Raw genomic sequence first — 26,238 nt, forward strand, 5'->3', positions numbered from 1 at the left:
GTGCTTCAGGGGAAGCATGGACTTGAGAGGGGTGGCATGCAAATAGTTTAGACTTAGATGCAATGGCATTTATGTAATGCTAGTATCAATTCTGGGAAACATAATGCATAACAATAGGCATTATGAATTAGGAAATATGTCACTTCAGCATTTAAGATTGCTAACCACTCAAATTGAATCAGAGTTGATTTTCTAGTGCCACTTTTTGAGTTTCTGCCAAATAGTTTTGAGTCTTTCAATTTGTCACCTGTTTTTGGTTTTGGTGTTTTTTGTTTTTGTTTTAGCATAAAGAGGAAGGTAGAGTGTTGCAAGAATACAATTTGTACTGCCTTTGTTTTTCTCCCTCTTGCTTTCCTTAGCCTGAGGACATCTGTCTTACTGCTGAAATAAGTCTACCAGGTTATTTTTGCTGTTAGTTATTTAAGAGAAATGCTGTTCAGAAGCCATTATTGTTTGTGGCATTTAGGGTTCAGAAAAGTGTGTGATGGGAGAGGAATGAAGGGAATAATAAGAGCTGGGTATCAAAAAAGCCCCCAAACTACAAAACCCAACAAACTATTAAAATCAAATATATAGGATATTTGTCAGAAAGCTCCAAATGATAACTGATGAATGCTTTGGACTCTGTATTGCAGATGGTGTAAGTATTTATAGGGATATCTTGCCTCTGTTTTGAGTTGCATAAGTACTTCATTGTAACCATCCTCTTCCAATTTTTCCTTACTGTGCCAGTCCTTGCCAGACTGTCGTATGTTCTAGCTCTACTGTGCCCAGCACTGGGTTTCTGTTTAATCATGAAAGCAAGGCCTTCTGGCAGCTTTTCCTTTATTGGTACAGTTGCAGGAAATGCTTCAGCATCAAGAAACAAGCTGCTCTTTTATGCAGCAAAGAGCACTTGGGTACTGCTGGATTCCTGAACAAGCACAGGCATCGTCAGCAGCATGCTCGTGCTTTGGGTTGCCAGCCCAAAAAGCGCTGCTGGCTTCTTCAGGGAAAATTCTGTAGCTGGGGTTATGTGGGAGGTGGCGGGACAGGTCTGGGAGGTGGTGGAATGGGTTTAGAGGTGTCTTCTGGCTTTCAGTCTCCTGACAGATGTGTGACCACCCTAGGCGTGTAGACCCAACTACGTATTCCAGTTTCTTTCTACCCAGTCCCTGGGTAGGGAGCCTGCCACAAGATCCCTGATGCTCTCCCAACCTCATGGCAATGGTAGCAGCTCATCTCCCTCAGCCACTTCAGGCCGTTTTGATTCATGAGAACACAGAGGGTTTAGGTTTCACTTGCCGGTGAGGCTGTTATAATGCGATAGGGCTAAACTGCTTTGTAAAGAAAGTAGCAGCTTCCTTGGGTTGATCTCTGTTCAGCAATAAATGCAGTCTAAAAGCAAAGTGTTGGTTAGAAAACACCCAAAATATACCACTTTGGCCATCCCCATTCCTTTTCTTCACACTGGGAGGAAGAATAAAGGTTGAGTTGTTGCAGAAAGGCTTGGACTAAAATAGAGCCAAAATCTAAGTCATCAGAGGGGCCACACTGCAGTACAACAGAGCTGAGTTTGTTTTGCCAATCGTCCTATGAGGAGGAGGAAATGATTTGAGATCCTCACCGGTAACCCCAGCTGAACATTACTCAGGACCACCCATAGCTGTCTTTGACCTCTTTTGCTTTCTTCCTGCATGCTGGAGTGTGATATTCCTAAAGCAGCCCTTCCAAGGGGGGATCCATGGGAAGATTGCTCCAGTCGAGATTGTAGAGGAACCCAGAGTTACTCCTGCTGTTGCTGTTCTTGAGTGTCACGGTTACTGTGAACTTTTGGGAGGGGAGCGGTGGGAGGGTGCTGTTAAGCTCCCAGTCCTTTGCATTGGTGCCCTTGAACCAAAATCTGGATTCAATTTATAAATCATCGAAATAATCTCTTGATGTCGCATTGAAGATTCAAGAAAAGTAAGTTGAAAAACCCAGCAAAACCTCAGAGTGTATCTTGGCATTAAAATTGGGAGATTAAAAAACACTCCTTATTTCTAGGGCCTGACTCATGGTTTTTGAATGTGTGAGGGTGGCAGTGCTAGCTCCTATGGTCAAGTAGCATTATAAATATTTCAGGACTTGAGGGCACAGAGCTGTGCCAAATATTTTTCTAGTGTTTGGGTTTTTTTCCTAATTCCCGAAAAAAATTATTGCAGATCTCTTACAACCTGGGTTGCATGTGTAGTTAAACAGACAACATGTTAAATATCCAAGTTTCTGAAAAAGGTGCATCAAATCCAAGTATTTAAATTGATTACATAGTGACTGAAGTGTTGCTGACTGTCTAAAAGCTGTTTTATTGGGACATAGTGTATGTAGTTTCATGTATATGTGGTAGAGAAAAATAAATTGCAGGGCAGCTGGCTTGCTAGAGGCCTTCAGAAATAAACAGTACGTGGCATGTGTGGTAGAATTTGACCCTGTTAGGAAAATAAGTAGGGCAAAGTGGCTGGTTATTAACGGTGGCTCCAGCTTCTGGTGGCAGCTTAGGCAAAGCAAAAGAAAGGCGGCGGGGGAGGAAATCAAGTGGGATTTGAGTAATTCTTCCTGCCTGCCAGGAAGCCCTCGGTGCCCTGAAACTCGTTCAGCCAAGTCGTAAATGAATTCTCTGGCAGATTGCACTCTGGGGGAAGTATTTTTCTATTAGTTTTCACAAGGCATCGCAAGTTGCTGCAAGCCCAGAGCATGAAAAGGCGGAGGGGGTTCTCAGTGGAGGTGTGCGGGAATGTCTTGCTTCATTGGACATGGGATGCGGGGTGCTGCGGGCGAGGAGCTGGCATGTCACCCTCCGTGCCGTGGGGTCACCTGCAGCATGGGGAGGAGTGAGTGCCATAGAGCATTGGCCTCATGAATTTCTTGGATGTGACTTGCCAGAAATGCTGAACGAGGTTCCTCTGTGCTTTAAAATGAGAACTGAACTGCTAATTTGCTTTCTCTTGACTACTGAACGTGTGTGTGGGTGTGAACAAGCTGCCCAATGCCCTGTTCTGTGCAGTGGTGAAATAATGATGTTGAGCACTATGGGTGGAAGGTGGTTGGTGGTGGGTCTCTTCTGCCTGCAGTATATCCAGGTGAAAAAGATGGAGGATGAACACATACACTTATTTCTGAAATTTGTCCATCATGAGTGTGCTGAATCCAAACTGCTGTGCTATGTGGAATAAGCTCTTTAATGAATAAAGCTTTGAGCTTCCTTTGTCCTTCAAGAATTCCTGGACCAGCTTCACTGGTTTCTTCTGATCTGAGGGATAGAAGTCTTTAGCCAGTGAAAAACGTGTATTACTCCGAAAGGCTTCTTTGCTTGTTGTGTTTGCTGTTGTTTTAACAAGTATATATATCATGTGTGGGGAATCCTTGGAAGTAGGGGATGGAGCATGGCAGGCAAGATCCTGAGGAAATGTCAGAATAAGTAGATATGCAGATAATAGTAACCTGAACCTCTCTTGAAGATGTGTAGGAAATATATTGCTTGATTTATAAATTTGTAGTACTTTTAAAAGGCACTAAAACAAAGATGTTGAAAGAAGGTACAGAAAAGGTCTGTCTCATGTTGCATAAATAACTGTGCTGGGCCCAGTCATTGTAAACTGTATGGGATTGTAATATAGGTAAACTTGTGATTCTTTCTCCTGTGCAGAAAAAGAAATAATATTTACAGTATGTACCTTATATCTCCATATTCTATTGTTTAAAATGAGGTAACTGAGAGCAGAATGTAGCAAACGTGTAAGCACAGTACTCCAAAGTTATCACTGGGTCGTAATTTCGATTGGCCATCTGCATGTCTAATGCATTTACTTTGAAAACTGATTTTCAGTGTAAGAATGGGCTTTATATTGTAAGTTAAACTAGCTTTTGGATTTTTAGCTAACACATTGTGGGGAAAAAATGGAATTAATATATTCCCCTTAAGTGAAACTCTTAACTGTAATATCTTTTCCTTTCTTCATTTGGTTCACTGTCTAGATACAGGAATATGACAGCTGGCATGATGCCTCCTTTTTGAATTGTGCCATTTAGCATTTCTGGCAACTGGATAAGTGTGGAAAGCTGTATAGCGACAAATCTGTTTCTCATACCTTTTGTGTCTGTTTTTCATCAGATAAAAAAATGTTAATACCCCTTGAACTTTCTTCCTTTGGCTCACCCAGACAGTAATTTACTTGAGCATTTCCTGTATGTTGTCTCTGGGTGCAGAGCTTGGGCTTTCCATCTCTGCTGTGTTGCAGAGCTGCTTGGGGCTAGGATAATTGCAGGTAATTGGGACAACGCAAACTTGTGGAAGGGAATTTATCCTGAATCCGAAGCAAAATCTGAAGCAAAACTTGGAAAAATGCTTCTCTTTGTGTATTTGTTGCAATGCTGTTTCCTGTATATCTTAGCAGACTTTCATAAATTTCTAGGTGAAACAGAAGCCTGCCTACAAAGAGTTGCTGCTTAGAAAAGAAAAGCTTAAACAATCCTGTTTTTTCCACATGTTAAAATGTATTTTGATGCTAGTAAATGAATATTTTCATAACTGATGAATAGAACCTTTGTTTTCAAGAGAATATGGCATAGAGCTGATTGGTTGTTGAGTGAATATTTTGTTTCTTCAGACTGCATGAGGAATTTTGTGTTGTTTGTGGGCAAATACCTGATTCTAGTCAACTCTGCCCATCATGCTTTAATATCTAAGCAGGTGCTGGATTTTGAGCTCTCAGACATGCAGGTATTGGGATCCGTACACATGGTCTGGAGCAGTTGCCTGCTGTAAGCAATCACCATAGTCATTTCACCTTCTACTCCTTCTCCACTTGGGCACTTAATACTAACTCTGGAAGCATAAATAGTTCAGCTTGACAGATTACAGTTACAGCTTTCTTAGCGCACCAATATGCAGACTTGCTGCAATACAAAGGGCTTTTCTGGAGGTGGAGCAGCAAGAAGTGCTGAAATGTAGCTCAGAGGACCCACCTTCAGCACATGGATGGACACTGTAGTTACAGCAGTGCCTGGAGGAAAAGCAGGCAAACCTTCTTTTCTGACAGCAGATGGAGAGTCATCTAACAGTTTTACTTGGCTAACCTACTTTAACAGTTTATTTATTAAAAAATGCAGTGTTGAGCCCAGAACTTCAACATTTTGCTGTTTTTTTACTCAGTAAATGTTTCTTTACTAAAGCCACTTTTTTTAACTCTCCCTTCTTGCTTGAAGTTACTTTTTTTTTTCTTTTTTCTGTTCTCCTTCATAGCAAAGTTGAAATAAGAAGGTGGTTTTACCCTTGCAAATATGCCTTGCCCTTCCATTTCACTGCTCATTTTGAATGCTGCTGAAACTGTAATTTGTTCCTCTTCTTGTGTCCTCTCCTCCAGTTCTTCTAAGACTTGGAGCTCTCCTCAGATGCCAAATACTTTCACACTGGAAAAAAAGAAAATCTTGGATTATTTGAGCCAGGCTACCAAAAAACCCCCCCAAAAATCAACACAGAAAAAACAAGGACCAAAACACAGTCACACCCTTGAGGGGAGGATGAGGTCTTGTCTTTCAAACTCTTCCTCATCAGCAGTTCACTGAAAAATTTACTTTGGTTCTCCTCAGAAAATGTTTTGAGTTATTAATGGACTTTGAAACTTTATTTAGGACACTGTTTTCTTTTGTCAACAATGTCTTGAAGTTCTTCAAAAGCCAATTTGTAAGTTATTGCAAGAATTAAACAGGCTCGTGTTGACGAAAGTAGGGTTTTATGTTTATTAGGTTTTAACGTAGACATCAAAAATGTGTATGTGTATGTCTCTCTGCATGTTTATTTTAGTGCTGCTGAATGATGACCAGAGAGATGTTGTAACACCAAGTTTTTGTTCAAAGTACAAGCTGACCCCCTGCCAACAGGACTGGGAGCTGTCATGCAAGGCCTTGCTGAAGGAGAAATCAGAGGTGGTTTCCTTAGTATAGCTTCTCATTGATGCATATCAGCCCTGAAACAGAGGTGGTAACAAGTATCTGTAGGGGTCATGCCTTAAAAAAATTTTCAGCATAGCACTATTACCAAAATCTGCAGGAGCTGTATATATTTAAATATATAGCTGAGCATTGCTGTTCAGTTTGAGGCAGATTCGGTCTCTGCAAGCACCCACCACAACCTTTGGTCCAGGATCAAAAACTTGCTCCCAAGAAAAGCAGTATCTGTGCTGGCACCTTCCTGGGGAAGGTGTGGCTCAGGCCATGGCCTGGAGGGCACCTTCATGCAGTGGGTTACTATGGCCTGACCCTTCTCCTACCTTGCAGCATTGCTAAAAATGGTGATTGCTAAATTGTGCTTGAATTTACTGTGAAAATCAACTTGGTTTGTGTGTTTTCAAGCCCTTTCCCTCACTGGGATCTCAAACAATGAGTGATGAGTTTTACTGTGAAATTAAATACCACTTACAAATTAGTTTTTCTTTTTCTTTTTTCCTTTTGGTTGTTATATTGTACATACCTGATGGAAGCACAGTGTTTGTTAACTACTACATGAAGCAGCAGTGGTCTGCAACATTTCAGTGCTTTGTTCTGTTCTTGCTTTGCTCTTTAATGTCAAGTTTGTGTGCAGATAATGCCATTGCTATGGGCCAGCCTGTCCCTTGTCCTGCCTGACCCGGGTTTCTGTGGGCATGCCACGTGCACGCCACTGGTATGGGCGTCCCTGACCCTACAGGCACAGCACTGGTGCTCTCCCTGCTTTACCTCTTCTGTCCGCTTGCATTTCTTGTATCACTGGCTGAGGCTGGCCCTGAGAAAGCACCCAAGCCCTTTGTTTTTTGCAGTGGCTACCTGGATGCTTTTCTTATTCCTGCATTAAATGAGGCTTTTGTTTGCACTTAGAAAGCAGTGAAGACTGAGGCTGTAAATCAGATGGGGAGTCTGTAAATCATAGTTAAATTCAGTTGCAAGCTCAGTTTGTTTCACTTATTCACTGTAAATTTTATCTCTGTTCAGAGACCCTTTGCCAAGCACCTATGGCATTTTTCACTGCCGTGGGAATACTTGTGCACATCCGGATTTGGCAGAAGCATTAACTAAATCCCATAATTCTTAAAACCCTAAAGCTGTGGCCCTCTGTCTGCTCTGTTTCACCAGAGAGCTGGAGATGCAGCTAAAGGTTCATTATAAAGCAGAGCTGTAACATAATCTATAGGCAGCCTATTAAAGTGACGTGCCAGCTCGATGTGCTGTGGTTTTAAATAACTTGCATTCATCTCTCCTGAGTACTAGATGAAAGTTTAGACCCTCTCTGAGCAGCCCACACCACAGTTGGAGCTCGCTGTTCAACACGTAGGCTCTGGGGCGCCTGTGTCCCTTTTGGAGGCTTTCCCCTATCACTTGGGCTTCCATTTCTTTTTTAATCAGACTTGTGTTTTGTTTTTTAAAACCGAATTAAACTGAGAACACTGGAGACAAAACTCTGACTTCCTATGCCATATCTGTCTGTAGATAAATGGCTGTGAGCCTTTTCATTCCTGTTCTTTACCACTCTGCTGTCTTTGGTAGTGCTAAATTAGGTTAGAGTGATTTTATTTTTACTTCCAGATGTTTCATATAGGGGAAACAGCATTTGACCAAAATTAGATTTTTGGGAAACCATATTAAAATGTCTTAACTGGATGATATTTAAAATTTGAAAACAGTATTTAAAAGTACTTAATTATGCAGAACTAAGCCAGAGACTTTTATGCCAGTAAAATTATTGTTCCATCAACCAAAAAAGATCAGATTAGTTGGAAAAATTATAAAAAAATGTTTTCTGTTAGGGGACAGTGTTGGTGGGCTGTGCGACTTGTACTAATTTCTTCATGTGTTGTGTCCCAGAAACTAACAGGAGCTTGTCTGGGATTGCCTTTGTAATGATGTGTATTTATGTAGTTCACAACATTGGAAAATAATTTTGAGTAGTCTTGGGGTGTTTCCCCTGGCATTGCAAGTTTTGCCTTTATGGTTCAGAGAGCTCCTCAGCCCAATCTCCAATAAGCTTGAGTAGAAAGATGCAGTTTTAAGCACTGACTTAAGTCAGTGTTGCCTCAACTCTGCCATTCCCCTGACCCCATGTACCACTCCCAGCCCCTGTGCTACTGCCATTGGTCATCTGTTCACATGCTGTGCTAAAAAAGCAGAAAAATTTTTTTTTTTTTTATTTTTGCTGGGTAATACCATCAGCTTTTCAATTAGCATAAGGGATAAGTATATCCAAAAAGTTTTGTTTCCAGGAGAACTACCTGTAACTGCAGGGCATTGTGTTATTAAAGTGTTAAGTTTAATTATATAAACTGGAAGTTAGAACACATTCTTATTTTGTTTTGATGAGGTTTGCCTAATCCAACCCCAGAGACATAAGTTTCCCCGCCTGTGCTGGGAAATTAGCTTTCACTTGTTACTGACCTGTGTTAGATTCAGTGATATAAAGGGAGATGCTGCAGCATATCTGACTAGTAATGCTTCACTTAATGAATATTTACTTTCTCTGATACCTGCCTTTATCTTCTTGTGCACCCTTTTATATGCAGTGATCTGGGTCACCCTTTCTTCTCCGAGCTGTAATTAGCAGACTCTGATGAATATGACAAGTTACTTTGTTTTCCAGCAGATTGTACTTGATCACTGTTGTTCCAACCTGCCACTTCTGCTGCTGAGTTGCTACATCAGTCTTGTACTCCTCAGGATGATGAAAACCAGCCTGCCTGTGTCTTCTCTGCAACAGGGGGAGGATTGACAGCTACTTTATGTTCAGTGAGTGCTGTGGTTAGTGTTTAGGAAGTGCATGTGACAGTAACAGAGAAGCAGGGAGGTCTGGTGTAATCTTAAGCAGGTTAATCACTATACATGTTGACACTTGAATGCAAACTTTCAGCTGGACCAGGATTTTCATATGTCTGGTTGGTATTTCTTTCATTTTTTTGTTTGCATTAGTATCTCGGTCTAGTCTGGGAGGAAAAAAGAAAGAGTGTGTTCTGCTTTAAGCCTTGTTTATTCAGAAAAGACTCCCCCCCCACCCCCCTTTAGTAGGAATGTGGAAGAAACTCTTTCTCCCCTGGTACACATCTTGTGCTTATTGAATTTTATATGCTTTCAATTCTCAAAGGCTTGAGCTTTCTTATTTCAGTTAAGTACTGCAGGTTGAAGGAGTCAACTCAGTTTGCTTGTGCATCTGAAGGGCTTGAAATGTAACTCCCTCAGCAGTTGATTTAGTGGTATACTCTTCAGTATGAGTCATTGCTACAAAATATAGCACTGCCAGTGCTGGTCTTTCCCTTGGCACATTTAGTTTGTTTAGTTAATGAGAGAAGCACTTCAGAGGTAATTAAAAGCTTTATGAAGTTCACGTTAGTAAAAAGCTCCTTTAAATGGGAGACTGAGGTTCTCCAAGTGCTCTGAGTGGCAAAATACCTAGAGGCACTGAGTGTAGTCGGTCTGTTGGCTCCCATGGATGAACAAGGGCCTGTCCCCTTGGGGAAGCTGCTCTCCTGGGAACGGTACCCGCATCTGGGAGCTAGCAGGGCAACCACCTGGGATGGAGACTTTGAAGTCATCAGGTGACTGGTCCAAATGTGACAAGGGAATTATTTTTGTGACTCTGATATAGGGTTGCATTTGGCCAATAACTCTTGGTCAGATAACAAATGTTTGTTCATTGCTGCATAAGTGACTTCTTAGACTAGCATTAATAGTGGAAGCTCACACACATGCTCATAAAGACAAGGGAGGGTAGGACTGGCCCTGTTACCCTGTTACTGCTGCTCCAGTCAATGAGCATCCTAGTGAGAGTGCTGAAGTACCCGTATCTGTGATCCTCCACGTCTGCTTATCGTGTTCATGCATTTATTTGGAAACATTTGCAAGACTCCATTTTCTCTCCTTTTCCTCCTCACAAGTCCCAGTTTGGATGTTGCTATCTCCCAGTCTTTAGGAATACATGCCACATCATGCTGTACTCAGTGTGTGGCCCTGAAGGAGACCACATTGCCTTCTGCTGTACTGGTGTGAACACTGAGCCTTTTGTACTGAACTCCTTAGAAGTGCAGTCATTAATGTAGTCACTGTTTCTAACAGTGGTGTGAGGTAGAAGGGTATTGGCGGAGGAAATGTTAAGTTTAAAATTATTTCGTTGATACCAGATCTGTAAGGATGTGCGGTCACCCAAGTGTCTTGCTTATATCTGGCCCAAACTTTGCATAACATCAGCTAGAGTTCTCTGCAGAAATCTGCAGTTTGGTGTCACTGTTTTGTGGAGGGGGCTCAGACCTGTGCACTCTGTATTTTCGTAATGACTTGCTCAAATCCTTCCCGTGGAACAGAGACTGCCAGTTGCATGAGTGTTCTTGTAGTAAGGAACTGAACCCTGGGTTAAAACTGTGAATGCCATGTCAGTTCACGCTCCAAGTAATACACATGTTGTAAGAAGGAACTTCAGTGTCTCCGTTTGACCTAATCACCCTGCCAGGTCACAGGTTTCCTTATGTGAATGGGAAAAGAGGAAAACCTGTAAAGCCACGCTAGCCTGGTATTCCCCTCGCTTCGTTGGTAAGTGGGAATGAAGGTATGTTTCTGAGAAGATGTTTTAGTTCCAAAGTTGCCAGCTTTATTCATTTTCCTGCTTTGGTCATGCCTGTTGTCCCCTCTTGCTTGTATGGTTTGCTTTTGTTCTTCATCTCTGCACTCAAAAAGCAGTACAAAAGGTACTTTTTTAATCTGCAAGAAGACTTGGATAACAAGTCTCTTCTGAGAGAGACTGTATTTTATCTAAGTTAAAATACCGGTCCTGTTGAACTACTAAATAATAACTTTGTTAATGCAATCTTCATTTTTGGTTAAGAAGAGATTGTGGAAGATGTTAGTTTCCTCCTTTAGTTCTCATATCCACATGACTCTTGTTTGAATTGGTGACTTGTAGCATAATGCACAGAGATCAGAATACTGTGGTGTGCAAAAAAGGTATTACATCCTTCTCCACTTAGTGCCCAGTGAGCTTTAAGGACAATCTTATTGGAAAGCTGGAGGAAAAAGAAAAGCATCTCCAATTATATTGTATTCCTTTCATGTTCATGATTCATTTCTCACTATAACCAATTGCAAGACTCCTACTGATATTAATAGGAGTTAAGCTTGCATGTGATTGTTCCAGTTTAGCTTCAGTTATTTTATGAGTGATATAAAACTTCAAAGTGAGGATTTATGCATATTAAAATAATTTCAGTATCAAATTCACTTAAGATCTTAATATGTTTGTAGCCACGTCAGTGCTAATGCTTTTCTTCAAAATTCTTATTCCAGTGTGCTCTTGTTCTAATTAATGTATGAAAATGCTATATTCTCAGCATGCCTAAACATACTTTGGATGCTATAATTGTTCTAAGTTGCCATTTAAATCTAGGTGCTTAGAAGATGGAGAAAATACCCCTATGTTTCCTGGAAAAGCAAACCTTTTGCTGGATTAGAGGTACAGGATGTAACTGAACACTAGCAAGAGGTATGAAATGCTTCCAGACCATTCAGCCTCTGGAAGAGATGCTCAGGGACATGTGCTGTAAATCTAGGGCCCCCCTTTGGTAGGTTGCATAATTTTAAGATATCTGATGCCTTCTAATAGGTGGCCGGAGAGGAATGTATGAAGCTGTTAATTTCAAGAAAGGCATGATGGGTGGCTGTGTGAAGAGCTCAGATCCTTCTGTAGCTTTTTCATTGTCCCACTGTACCTGTTCAGCTTTTAGAAAATGGTTGAATAAAAATTATGTATTTATGAGGAAAAAGCTTTCCCCTAAAATTGGTTTGTTAAACAGGCAGTAAATATGCAAACGGTGCATTTTAGGATCAGAGCAATATGAATCTTTGATGTCACCAGCTCATATGACATGAGGACATTACTTGCCAAAGGTCACTGGCTGCACGTTAAGTCTCATTTGCTGCTTCCATGCATGTGGTTATTCCTGCCTTCCACCTGCAGAAGCAGGACCAGGGATGCTGTTGCTGTTCGGTGATAGATAAAGTGCACCTTGAATGGTGGTCTTGGGTGGGAAGCCATTGGACCCTTCTGGTTCTGGTGGCTAGTCTGATTCTGTGATGGCCTCTGAGTAATGTATCTTATCCTGCTTGGTGATGTTTGGGGAGGGGGAGAATGGACAGGACTGAATTCTTACTACCTTTTTTTTAATGTTTCCATAAACTAAAGGTAGACCCTTGGCAATTTTGGTGACTGCTTTCATTGCCTGTCTCACCTCAGTATATGGGGGTTGTTTTGCTTGGTTGGGTTCCTCCCGCCATCCCAAGTTTTTCAGCCAAAGTTGGTTTCTTTTGTCTTGAGCTGTTTTGCAAACATTCAGTGCACCACTGCTCAACGAAGTCTTCTGTCACACTGAAATGAGTTATTTGCTTATGTGTCTTGTTAAATTACAGTTTTGAATGTTTGAACGTGAGTCACAGCTGATGGATGCATTTTGCTGGTAGCTGTGGGGAAGGAGCAGATGCAGTGAAGGCTTGTTCTGCCATTCTCCCCACCTTGGGCAGTGGGCACTGGCATCTCCTGCCTGGTGATACTGACCTTGCCAGCAGTCCCAGCTCTGGTAAGCCTCCAAGCAGGAAGAATCATGAAGGCTGAGTAACTCTGCCAGGACAGTCCTTCTGTCCCACTTATCAGGATGTTTCTTGGATATTCTTGGATATTCTTTTTTTCTAGGTAGATGAAGAGATTTTTATTGCTTTTGAGAGGCTGTGTTAGTTGTGTAATTTTTGTTGGACTCAGATTGATGTGGAGAATCTCTTCTGAGAATAAGCTTTCAGCAGTGAACATCCATGATGATTCTGAATACCTTTTCAATTTGAAAATATTTTTCCCACCTGTCTTCTGCCAAAGGGTGTATAATCACTCACACTCCAGGCTTTCACAAGAGCCTTCCTCGTGAGTGGCCTACACAAACGTGAAGTATACAAAATTCAGTATCGCTCAGGGTAGTACAGCAAGACAGAAAGAACAAGTCATCGTGGCTGTCGCCAAAATAGTGGTCAGAAAGGACATTATTAGAAGGACCAGAAACTTTGCTCTTCATTTGGTCTAGTTGATGCAGAATTCAAGCAAAAGCAAGCTGAAAAAAACAATTTAAGTACTGATTTTTATTTACTTACTTATAAAATTCTTCCAAAGTGTTACTTCCAGCAGTTCTAGAAATAATACCTTTACTTCCAGAAATTATTTGAAATCTGGCATGAGTCTTCCTACAGTAAAATTTTGTTGTTGAGTATTCAGTGAAAAAACCTGAAGTGAGATACTTAACGAAGAAATTGTATGCATTTAGTAGGCATAAAGGTAGGCTCTATCATCATGTTTATCGAAAGACTCCTGCTTATGTGATGGTCATTCTTAAATGGCTTCGGAGGCATCCAAGAGGGTGTATATAGGTCTTAGAGGTTTTGAGAAGAGTGTGAATCACATGGAGGACAGTGACTCCTACGCAAGAGACCAGTATTTTGTACTGTTATCAGCAGTAATAAAAAAACCCAACCTGCAGTCTTTCCATACCATCTGTCTTGGATCAAGTTGGAGAAGTGAATGGAATTTAGATTTTGGTATTCCATTTTTTAACCTGGAATTGTTTCCTACCTTTGTCTGTAACCAGCAGTGCATATTGGATTTTTTTTCAGAATGCTAGGGCAGTCTTGAGTCCTAAAATTTAAGACTGTAAGTTATTTAAATTTGTGTTTCCTTAGATGTGATAATGAAGTAGAGTTTACAATGAATATGTAGGGTGGATTTATTTTCTGCATCTTAATTATGAAATGTCCTGATTTTAGTTTGAGTATAGAGCTCAGAGATCATAACATACAAAGTGGGTGGGGAGAAGAGAAAATTAAAAAAAGAAGTCACCAGAGCACTAACATTCCTTTGCAAGTCCAGGCTCTGAATAGCTGGACACTTTCCACTGCACAGTGATAGGCTGAGAGCAAATGATAGACTGTTGCAGGGAGTACATTTGAAGGGCTAAGTTTTCTTCATTGGTTTTTCAGAGCTATTTGATAACAAACTTTATTCATTGTTTAGTTGTGTGTGTAACTTCTGGATCTCCAGATGTCCAAGTAAGAAAAAACATGTTGTGGCCTAACTCAGACTTTGTGTTGTTATGATTAGCAGTTGCAGTGCAGCTTTCAGCAGCAAAACTCAAGAGGACTGTTAAAATACAGCACCAAGAAATTTAGACAAAGTTCATAGTGGCAACAAGTACACTAGCATTTTTCTCTCTGGGGCTTTAATAAGGAAGTTTCATGTGGATTTATATTTAGTCTTTAATGTCTGCAATGCATTTGACAATCAAATGGTAAGGAGAATTTGCTTAAAATGAGGGTCTTCATTTTGGAGCCAGAGTATTTGTCCTGAATAGCTTCCTATTTTCTCTGGACAACTGCTTTTTGTCATGGGCTGCCTAAAAAAAAAAAAAAAAAAACTGATAATCTGCTTGTGGCCTTCTCACACAGGTCCCCAACAGAGATGTCAACTGCCTTTTTATTTATATAGATGGGTGTGTGTATAAAATAAATATTTATACACATGTATTCTTTAAGTAAATATTTATGTATAACACCATCTATAGTAATATATTCACTGTTTTACATACATATATAAATGTGTGTATATATATATAAACCCCACACCTGGAATTGTATAAACAAATTATGTAAAAGTGATGTTTAAAGTCAAGTAAACTAAAACAGTGGTGTGTGTGTGTATATATATATGTAATTCCAAAATGGAAAATTAAATTTGAAATTGTTATATGTTCTCATGAGCTTTATTAGCTTGCAATAAAGATCTTTGTGTCTTAGCTATAAACAGCTGGTATGAATTTATTAAACAATGTGCAACTCCTCTAAAATGTGTTTCTTGTTTTCTGAGGGTTTTTTATTGGCCTTTTTTCTGCAGTATTTTATACTTTGGGGTTTTAGCCAATAAGTGTCTGGCTTAAAATAAATGTCTGCTATAATATTCCCTTGACGTAAAAAAGGCAAGATATCCACTAGGATTTACTAATGTCTGTTTTATTTCTTTGTGCTAGAAATTTGTGTCGGACTAATCCTGGGGAGTTCTCTCTCCATTGCATTAAATAAAGGCACGTACATATAGGACTGTTATTTTGTTGATCTGGAGTAGGTCTCTGAACCATCAAGCGTATTGGTCGTAATTGTTTTAATTGTTACTTTCCGTGCACATCAGAGCATGCTTATTTATCTTAAATGAGTTGTCTTCTTTCACATCTTTACAGTTGCCTTCTTCTTTCACATTACCGAAGGAACGTGTCATAAATGTTAGTGCCTTTATACTTAAACTGTGAACCCTCTATTGATGTAGCATGGTTGCGTTGGAGAAGCTTCTGCACCTTGATGCATTTCTTCTGCACTTGATCCTTGGGTGCTGAGCTGCATGCTCAAAGGAGAGCTGGCAGAAGTGTAGCTCTGAGTCCCCAGCCTTTTCAGCTGCTGCTTATAATGCTAACAGAATTTGCTCACCTTTTTTTTTTTTTTTTTTAATTTAAAAAAATGTGACACCTAAACATGGCAAAAGTTTATGTGGGGAGTGGATGTGGTGGCTCTCATTGCTGTGCTTGGGTTTCACTTTGAAAGTGAACTTCTACAGTTTTTGCAGAGTGCCAGTTTGGGATGGTGTTCAGGTGAGCTGTGCTCCCTGGACAGATAATTTATGCCAATAAACAGTACACGCAGTGCCTGAACTTGCCTCCATTTTCCTCTTTACTTATGTGGTGCAGCTTATCATTATCTCAATTCTTTGAAGCAACGGGGTTGTTTCCTACATGTTCATGCATGCCAGGTTTGTTTCTGGATAGGAGAAAGTGAAATGACGACTGGTGTGTCATGAGAGATTTAATTTGTAGTAGCTTTTTCTTGCCACTGGCTGGTAGCTTTTGTCAGATGAGTTTTTGGTTCACGCTTCCCCACTTAACTCTCTCTTGGCTTTGCCTTTCACATGTGGGACTGCTTCATTAATTGCATTGCCTTCTCACTGCTGCCTTGTACGAGGCTCTTCTTTCCTGTGAGAGTGACTCCAAGGCAAAAAAAAAAAATAAAATCAGAATACCTTTAAATGACACAGTATAACATATTATTCTATTTGTATTCCCAAATTGGATGTTCTGGAAAGCATGGGGTGATTGCATCACGTTTCATGCAGGAAACATATATCCCATTAAGATGGACTAAATCATAGACCATGAAAATCTTATGAGAACAAGATGACACATACTGGGCTACTAAGGTTATTAAGGAAATGGATGTTCAGTTAGTTGAACTAATTTTATCATCTGTAAATGAATAAAAATAATCCTGTCCGAGAAGGGAGGAAGTATGTTCTGCGGACATCTTCATATGTATGGCCTTTACAGTATGGAAGTGAATTTCTTCTCTGGAAGAAGCTGAGCTTGGTCCCTTTTGCCACTTCATACTTAAGCTCCATTAGAGAAAACTAACTCTGCTTTGTTTTGGATTTGTTCAAGGAGGCCCAGGCAATAAAACTTTCCAAATTGTATATTCCAAATGAAACTTCTGTTCTGACACAAATCACAGGGTTCCTAAGGTGATGCATAGTCAGCAGTCCAAAGTCATTGCATGCTTTGGTTGTGGAGTTAATTTGTGTTGGCCATCCAAAAAAGAACTAACGACACAACTGGAGGGGAGACTCTACAGATTGCAGCTCCCCAAAGCTAAAGCAGCCGTACAAAGTTTACATTGAGTTTCTAGCTACATTTTCATTCCGTTTCCTCTTTCTGTCTCTCTGAGAAATTAAGTAGGCAGTAATTTTTACCCACTGGCATATAGTCTCCCAGGGAGAAACCTGGATTAGTTCTGTAAACTCTGAACAGAAGAATAATCTTCAGAGAGAAGACAGCCGGTTAAAATAAATAGGGCTCTAAAGGCACGCTGGCAGCATGAGAACACGAATGAGCTCCTTGAGAGAAGGCTTAGTTAAAGCTACTAATTTAGGGTCTTAAATATCTGCAGACATTCTGGCACTTGACTGTAAATCATTTCCTATCACTTAAGTATTTGGAAAGCATATATTTTTTTGGAATTGCCCACTTCTGCTTGCAAATACGATTTCAGCCATGATGTCTGAATTATTTTGCCTTAGTCCTTTTGACAACTTGTTTTTTGACATTATTTCTTCTCCAAATCAGAACATTAGTTGTCTCCTGTTACTCAGGAAGTATTGCCCATCCCATCTCCATGACAATCTTTCCACCTCTTTGTTCTCTTCAATGATTCAAGTGACTTGGAAAAGCAAGGCTAGATGCTTAGTCTTGTTAGATGCCAACGGAGCTACACTTGCACAGAGTAGTTTCTTTATTCCTCATGCAAGGTGAGGGTGAATTTTGACTCATTTTAATAATCCTTTGAATTCTGGTGGGTGTTTCCACATTTTAACTTGTATGTCAGTGTCAATGTTTAAGCTACATGTAAAATACATTAATTGTATCAGAATTTATTGCTGTATGTATAGTTAGCTACTTTTCTTTCACACTGGCAAGTCCAAAAGCAGGGATCATGCTTTCTAATAACTGCTACTGAACTTGTAATGATGAGGTAGTGGTGTTATGTGAAAAATTAAAGCTGAAGGCACCTTTTGTGAAGTTGTTTCTGCCTCCTTACATCCTTCCAGTGGTTGGGCTGTTGCAAGGAAAGGGGGAGCGGTAGCAAAGGTGAAACCTGCTTGTGGAAGAGCAGAGCTGCAGGGAAACCATGATCAGTCAAGCCATGACAAGTGAGAGATGGCACCAGCTAACAGCCCTTCTGGCTTAAGCATGTGGAAACTGTTCCTGCTTATTAACAACCTGTTCTGGGGCGAGCAAAGGAAGCTGAGGGCTGCTGCTTCTTCTGCTTCACTCGCCTGGCATTCAAGTTGATCTGTTTAGTGTTAGTTGATTGAAAAATAAAGGAGTGTGTATCCAAAAGGCCTATGCATTGTGCAGTTATCCTATTTTGTAAACTTAATTTATATTTTTGGACCCTTTTCTGCATCAACCCAATTGTGTGTAAGAGTAATTTATGCTGTGTGATGCCTCTTCTGTTTTTAGCAGCTAACATCCTCTCATGCTCCTCTGTAGGTGCGTAGCTCCACATTTGGTGCATGCAAGGATGGATAAATTGAGTGATGTGTAAGTGTATGCAGTGGTTTGTTTAAAGTGCAAAAGCAAGTTGTTTGGGGTTTTTTTGGTGGTGGGTGTTTTTTTTTTTTTTGTGGAGGACATTAGATAAATATTTAAGGTTGAAATGCAGTAAGAGAAAAAATTTAAGAAGAAAAGAGGAAGGCTTGAAACAATTTGTCTTTTTCCTAAAATGTGAACTCACAGGCGTTCTCCACCATGTTTGTGTAGAGGGAAAACTCAAACTTTATGTTAGTCTGTTTGACATAATTTCTGAATGTGGGACTACAGCGATACACAGCTCAATCACATTAAAATGTACGTTGTTGTCAGGGTACTGCTGAGGGTAAGTAGCAGAACTGAGAATGAAATGTGAGAGATGCTTTTGGGGGTTCTTTGCTGGCAAAATGGCTGAATGCTTGTGGACTCTTCCCATCCGTTTTCTGTGGGCAGTGATGAGTTGAAGGGCTCGTTTGGGTCTGCTTTAACCAAGCCACTGCTGCACCACAGCAAAGGGAGCTTCTGTGAATGGAGGGAAAGGGGTGAAGGGACCTGGGAAGACAGGCCAGGAGGCATGGGTAGCCCTCTCGCCAGGACTGGAGTGGTATCTGCCACCTATTGAGTGCCCACAGCCAGATCAAGAAGTGTGGTTGGTACTTTGCCTTATACTTTTTTTCCTTACAGGTTATCTTTAATGGTTATTGGTGTGCTGTGAAACACCTTAGGTTACAGCTTTATAAATCAGTCTGGAAGCACCTTTAAAGTTACAGGAAGAAAAAGGAGGGAAATGAAAATATACAGGAGCAAGCAGGAGTACAGCCTTGTGGAGCGAGGTGTGGGCAGGGTTTCCTGGCAGTGATACGTAGCAAAATACTCTGGTAATCAAAAGGATGTTTTGACCTAAGCTAATTTTGATCGCTGCTTTGTTTGGGGAAAATCTTTAGCTTATTGGCAGGACTGTCTCATAACTCCTTTTATAGCTGGTTGTGTCAGTGGTTTCCACTGCAAACCCTGCATTAGGGTTCTTATAACTCAGCTGTATACATTTGATCTGGACTTTAAAATTGGCACGTACATTCTTGATTTGGAAGCAAGTATCAAGGCTGGCTGGCTAATCTGTTGGCTATGTGAGTAATATTGCTGTAGTAAAGGCTGTGAGGAATATGATACAGCTCTTGGTTTCCACTGAGCGCAGAGGAAGCTTATTTGCCACAAAGAGCAGGTGCTCTCATGGATCTCTTGTTTTCGTGCAGAAGTGGTAAGCTGGACCCTAAGTGTCCCAAACCTGTCAGGAGTCCAGAGTGTAAGTTGGGTTTTTGTGGAGGTGAGGAAGGGCTTTGATGAGGAAGGAGGTGAGGAATGAGCTGATCCATTAGGCCAGTGCAGCTATGGAGCATAAGCATCCCCCCCCCACTCCCTTGTGTTTTGGGGCAAGTTTGTGTTCGACGAATACACTGTAAGGGTGACTTCTCTTGCAGCGATTCACCAAGGGGGTGCTTTCCAGTGTATTTTGAGCTCTGTGTAATTTTGAGATCATGCTGTTAAAATACTGGCTATTGGCACAAGGTAGTACTTTGATCAGGTGAAACGAGGCCAGGGATAAACAAGGTAGTAACGGGTAATGAGTGTAAAGATTAGCATAACGTGTATTATAGGAGGGAGATAAAGCTGGTGTGGTTTGAAAGTCTGTGTGAAAAGGCAGAGTGTTATTTGATAGAGAGGTTGCCTGATGGCTTATTTTCTGATTCTTCAAAGTTCTCTTGTGATGTTCTTTCTATATGTGGGTGTGTTGTGGTTTGGTTTTTTACTTATTTTAAATACTTTATTATAGGGAAGGATGTAGACTTAAAGAGAAGCAAGAATGGTAATGATAGAAAGATCATTGTGTGGTTGACTTCTGCTTTGATTATGTATGTCTTTAAACTGAATTGCTGTAGCCAACTGTGTATCAGAAATGCTCGAGGGGTAAAAATCAAGTTGGAGGGATGTCAGCCCAGGGAGTTTTAAACTGGGAGCAATGAATTACATTGAGATAAAGTTGCAGATGACATTGAAGGATGTTTGTGTGATGGGGAGAACATTATTTACTGTCAGACTATGAAATAGTTTCTTTGGGAAAGTGATTGTGATGCAGTATCACACGAGCTGGTTGCAGCTAGGACTGATTCAAGGCAGGCAGCATGGAAAAGATAAAAGGCAGCTTCCATCTCTAGTCAAATAGACCTTTGTCTTATGAGTAACTGCAATTTAAGTATTTCATTTATAACTGGATAAAAGCTAAACAATGACACTTGAAAGAAGAGATGCTTCCCAGTTTTCTTCTTAGTCATGTGAGGAAAAATAGATGGTTATGTTAATGAGAAATTAAGCAAGCTTCAAATTACATTGATTCAGAGATAGATGCATATGTATGTGCACACATGCAATTTTCCTGGAAAGGATCATTCAAAATATCTCATTAAAGCCTGAGAGTAAAAGTAAAAAAGCTATTTTTCTTGCTATTTTTTTTTTAAGTGTTGGTTACTGCAAAACAAAATAATAGGCTGGCTAAAATTTAGCTCAAGAAAACAGTTGTGTTCCAGTGTGTTTTGGTCTGTTTGCTTTTGAAAACCTGAGTTGTAGAACTATGCTGAAACTTCTTTTTATACTGTTGGTTCTGAAGTTCATCCTGGATCAAGAACTGCATTACTTTTGATTTATCTCCGTTGGAATGTATTTTAGGACAATATTTGCAGTTTTGGAATTCTGATGTTTAAAACAACAAGAACAGTAAATTTTTTTTTTTTTTTTTTTTTTTTTTGGTCAAACAAAACTGAAATCTAATATTAGATGGATGATTTTATTTATGTTTATTAGAAAGTGTCCTGAGCATCTCTGGATGACATTGGCTGGCTTTTGGCCATGAAGCTGATTGCTGCTGAGGGGCCAAAAAGAGGTTTTGTGCTGGGGACTGTGGGAGTGATTGGCCTCAGCAGGTGCCTGATCACAAAATGTGTCCCCTCCTTGCCTCCCCCTCTGTCTCCAGATGAGCTTCTCAGAGTACAGAGACATGGAATTTAGTAGGAGGAAACATTTCTGGTTTGTCAATTTTGTAGCTTTGAAGTCTGCTGTGTAACATAAAAAAGTCCTCGTCCCTGCTCCCCCCCCCCCTTTTTTTTTTGTAACTGTAATTCATGCTTGGTTTTAAAAACTTGCCTCATACTGTAAATAGAGAATTAAAATAGATCCATTAGGATATGAAGAATATTTGTGGTGCTTAGAAGTTAGTTTGACTCATAGGTAGCCAGTTTTTTAATGCTATATTATTCTGTGTATACATCTTGTTGCTTTGATAACATTTGTTTGCACGTGTATGTTTAATAAAGGTATGTTTTCAAGATACTCTTTTTTCCTAGTAGGAATCGAGCATTAGGGGTTTTTTTGCTGTTGCCATCAGTTAACTAGTCTTTTGGTATTTAAGCATAAGTAATGCTGTAGTTCTCTGGTGTCAGATGCCAGATAATTTTACTAAGCTAAGATTAAATTTGCAGTTAAAGAACAAAATCACTCATACAGGACAAAAAAAAAAAAAAGCTGTACAAAAGTAGTAATGATTTATAAATACCATTTCAAAATTTCTTATGTATCAGCATCTACATATTTTTATATCTTCTGCATTTGTTGGATTTTTCAAAGTCTAGGTGAAAAAAATTAAATAACTGGAGTCAGTTTCTGTTGTGGCAAGAAATATGGGGAATGTTTCTTTTAATTTTGGTTCCAATATGTACTCGTTTTGCATATGTAATCCCTAGTATGTATATGAATTTATTGTTTGTAATGATATTCACAGTTACAGAGTCAAAACTGAGGCTCCTGGGGTATAAGTATGTCTGCAGTTTGGAAAAGATCATTAATTATTTTAAGTGTTCTAATTTCTCCTGCTGTGTTCAGGGAAGATGTTTGTTTATTTGTATATACCTGTTCTTGTGATCATACTCCTCTTGCAACTGTGGTAAAACTCTGCCCTTGTAGCTTCAGTCCCACTTCATTATCAGTGCTTCACAAGCCAAGGATGCTGGCTGGTACTCTAAGGGAAGACTTGTGCTCTGGCTGAGATTTCCTAGAAGTATCAACCTGACCTCTCTTGGTTAGTCAGACCTCTTATCCAAAATCAGTAGGTGTTACTTGGAAGTCTTATGCACTGTATCTAGATAAGGAGATTACTGCTCTGGCATCCCTCTGCGAGTGCAGTTCTTCACACTCTTGTCCAGTAACTTGTTTGTTCAGATGTGTCTGTGACAGCCTGACCTATAAGGCAGATTCAGTCCCCTGCCTGCATGGCAGGTCTCGTGGACATAGCTGGGGGTTCATCATGCTTCTCAGGACCTGTCTGCTTTTTCCCTTATCTCTAGGGTGCACTTTCCAGCCATATTTTTAAGGGATTTCCAGCCTGGGGTATTGCTGAAATGATTTTACAGCTGCCTTTCATGTGTGCTTGCAAAGAGTTTCATCCCCAGTAGGCCAGGGTGAACCCTTGAAAATCAGGTGATTAGTTGTGGGTGGCTGTGTGTTGGTCACCAGAATCAAACAAAAAAGTTTGTTGTTGTTTATTTGTTTTATTTTACACTTCTGTCGATGGTAAGGCCCCCCAGCCCTCCATGAAAATAGTTACCCTGAAGCCTGCTTTTGAAGTCTTACTGCTGAATGTGTGTAGGTTGCTTTTTTCTTTTTTTGTCACAAGTTATAGTGTGAGCATCATGTGTATTTACGTATGTTTGGGGAAAGCTAGATTTTATTTACTTGGGGAGTCCAGTCACAAAGCACAGCGATCCATTTGACCTTTTGCTTTTAGCGCCCTTACGTTCCTTTGCCTTTTCCAGACCTTGCTGACAAATGTCAGCATGCTGTAACATATCAGTTTAGGGATCTGTTTATGGCAGGTTCCACCCCTCACCCAAAGGTTTGAGGAGCTTCCCTATAAATAGCTATGTTGGTCATAGCTTTCTGTATGCTTGCACAGTTCCCTGATCTGTGTTTTATAATAACCGGGTCTCTTAGCTCAGAATTTGGGTATAATACCAAATTTTGGATGTATTTTGTCTTTGTTGTTGAAACCTTTTGTAAAAGGATGCATTATACATGTTGTAATTCTTAGAAATTTAGCAAGTCAGAAAGTTTTTTTCTGAAATCAGTGCATCTCCTTTTTCCATCATCTTCTCTTCCTTGCATGGGACTTGCCCTGCTAACTTTCCCTTGTTAGCACCCTTCAGTTTCAACTCTGGGTAAAACTGCTATATTGACCCATAATGCTGAGGGACTGGTCACTATTTTGAATCTGAAGAGATGACAAGTCTTCCTACATCTCGGGCCTCCCCGTTCACCAGAAAAATGTATTTGTTAGCATAGGATTAACACCAAATGGAAGGATTTTTCTGGTTTTGTTTGATTTTTTGACTATTGTTTTTAGTTGCTAAAGATTGCTACTGCAAATGTCTGTGGGGGACAGACTGATGTTGAAAAATGCCAGCTGTGATCCACTGAATGTGAAACTTCCTGCTTTCAGTCTATATGCTGTCAAATGATACATTTTTGGAGTACTGCGTTTGCATTTGTCTTGCAGCATTAGGCAGTACTTTTTCCTCAAAGTGTCTTTAGATGCCATCCAATATACGTGTCACAGCTGTCATGTATTATGGTCTCTGAGATTTTAGGAAAGCCTTAACCAAATCAGGTAGGCTGATGGGACACTTTCCACAGGTTTACCAACAAGTGAGTGTTCATATACAAATGCAAAGTCTGAGTCACTAGTATTTCATATATTATTACCCCTTTGCCATGGACAGTTTTCAAGACCTAGCCTCACTTCTCCTCTTGGCAAAGTGAATGATGTGGAGACTGCTGACTCTACTTTGTGGTTGGTCATTGTCAAAAGGAACCACAAGGAACCAAAACTTCTTGGTCCCTACTGAATTAACTAAAATAGAGGCAGTTAAAAACCAACAGAGATGAAAGCCTTTTTTATGCCTCTCTTGGAGAAGTCACTTTCTAGAGCACAATTGTGGCCCAAGGTGAACTCCACTTTTGGAAATAAAGGTGAAGTAATTCTGCTGTTTGCAGCATCTCCCTAAAAATGTATCAGTTTCTTCAAGGAACAGACTCATGCTTGCAGGCAGAGGAGAGTTGAGAGATTTTTGTATGCACAGCACAAGTAGTTACAACTTCTCAGCTGTGATAGGAAATACATCTGGAAACAGAGAGGGAATTTGCACCATCCAGGACAGCTCTTTGCAGCCAGCTATAAAATGATTAGCTGTTTGAGAACCAGGGATATAAATCAGTGTGTAGATCTTACCATGTGTTGCTTTATTTCTATTTCTGTTCTTGGGAATGAAGCTAGTTGAAATTCAGTGGCATCAGATGAAAAGATTAATTTATTGTTCAATCAGGGTCAATAATGTGAACTTTACAAAGGTTTCTGCTGCAAGACTATTTCATTCAAGTCGACCAAAGACAGCTGAGCTGAACTTTGGCAGTGACCTTGATCAAAGAGGCAGACTGCTCAAGAGACCTTTCTTATTCTGGTCACTGCGGGCTGTAAACCTACTGAGAGAAAGGCAAAACAAAGTCCTGTAACCGGTCTGTCTGTGATGTTGAACTTTTGACTTTTTAGTAGTTGCAGCTGGAGAGAAGTCAGCTTCACTATTAGTGAAGTCTTCCACACATGTGACCAGTCATTGACAAATACATAAACTTTGAAGAGATTGTTTAGACGGAAAATCTAGAATGGAAAAAGCTGGTTTACAGCCTTTGTCTCTCCTCTTGTGAGAAAAATTTCATATATAAAGAGAGAAGAGGCTGGAACTTGGCATCCAGGAAACCATGTGTGCCTATAAACACTTGTGTGTCTTGGTGAATGTGCACAGCTTCCATCCAGTAAAGTAGAAGTGGAGTTTGATTTTGAAAAATAGGCAATACTGTGCAATACAATTCCAGTCACTCAAGTGAAATAAGAGGAAGAACCTATAAATACTGGTTCACCAGAAAGTAAGTGCGGCAATTTTCACAGGGACATACAAAGGAGAAAAGATAACTGTTTTTTCTTTATGAAACTGCACTGTGAATAAGATATTGTGGCCCTGTGTTCAGAGACCATCCAAGTTTTTCATTTACCATTCTTGTGATATTTCAGCTTAACGATGGTGGCAAGGCAGCCCGAGCACACGTGGGGATAGGTGATGTGGTTCTCACCATTGATGGGATAAGCACAGATGGGATGACTCATCTAGAAGCACAAAACAAGATCAAGGCATGTACAGGCAATTTGAACATGACTCTGCAAAGGTAAGATACCTTTTTCTTTTTTTTTTTTTAAAAAAAAGATAATTAATCATAGTAACAGTTGTTTGGAGGATAAAAACATGTAAGTGGTTTGGCAGAGTGCATGGAGTTAAGTGGTCATGATTGAAAGATAATGCTGCCGTAGCCTGAAATGTGTCTTGATTTATAGCATTTTAGAAAACTTATTAGATGTTAATTATGTGAGTTGACAAAGACATTGTCCAACCTTCTGTCACCTGCTCTACCTTGAGTGAAGTCTAGTTCCTCTTGCTTTTTGAGCTTCAGTTTTTTTAACACTTGCTTAATTAAAAACAGGTCTTATACAGGCACTTTTTCCCTCCACCTGCCCTGACTGACTAGGGGCACTTCTTTTTTGGGTCAAATCCTACATTGTCATTTTTATTGACAGAGTGATGGATTTAAACAATTAACTCCTGAGTTATATGGATGAAAATACAGCAGCTCAAAGTCATGGAGAGATGTTTCCCGAATAGATATTTTATGAAGTAGCAGCCTCTCTTTGCTAATTGCAGTGACTGCTATAGAAGTTGCACCGTGGTTCAGTCTCATTCCTGAAATGTACAGTTTATTGAATCTCAGCAGACATCTGTTAGCCTGAGACTATATTATGGGAGGGGTTGGACGAAGGGAGCAGGATGCTCACATGCAGGTTATTGGAACTGAAGAGGAAGAGCAGCAGCACAAGAAATTCCCTCAAGCTCTTAAAAGTCTCTCAGGGCTAAAT

General features: G+C 40.2%; 1 protein-coding gene across 18 annotated transcripts in view; it reads left to right on the top strand.

Annotated features, from left to right (window-relative positions):
* Positions 1-26,238, top strand: part of PDLIM5 (PDZ and LIM domain 5) — a 131,357-nt gene that overhangs the window by 16,238 nt on the left and 88,881 nt on the right. For all 18 annotated transcript variants that reach the window (XM_074866770.1, XM_074866764.1, XM_074866763.1 and 15 more), the window contains exon 3: positions 25,345-25,496. In XM_074866770.1, coding sequence (XP_074722871.1) covers positions 25,345-25,496 — 152 coding nt within the window. The remainder of the gene's footprint in view (positions 1-25,344; positions 25,497-26,238) is intronic.

The sequence above is a fragment of the Strix uralensis genome, chromosome 4 (assembly GCF_047716275.1).
Source record: "Strix uralensis isolate ZFMK-TIS-50842 chromosome 4, bStrUra1, whole genome shotgun sequence".
Classification (NCBI taxonomy): domain Eukaryota; kingdom Metazoa; phylum Chordata; class Aves; order Strigiformes; family Strigidae; genus Strix; species Strix uralensis.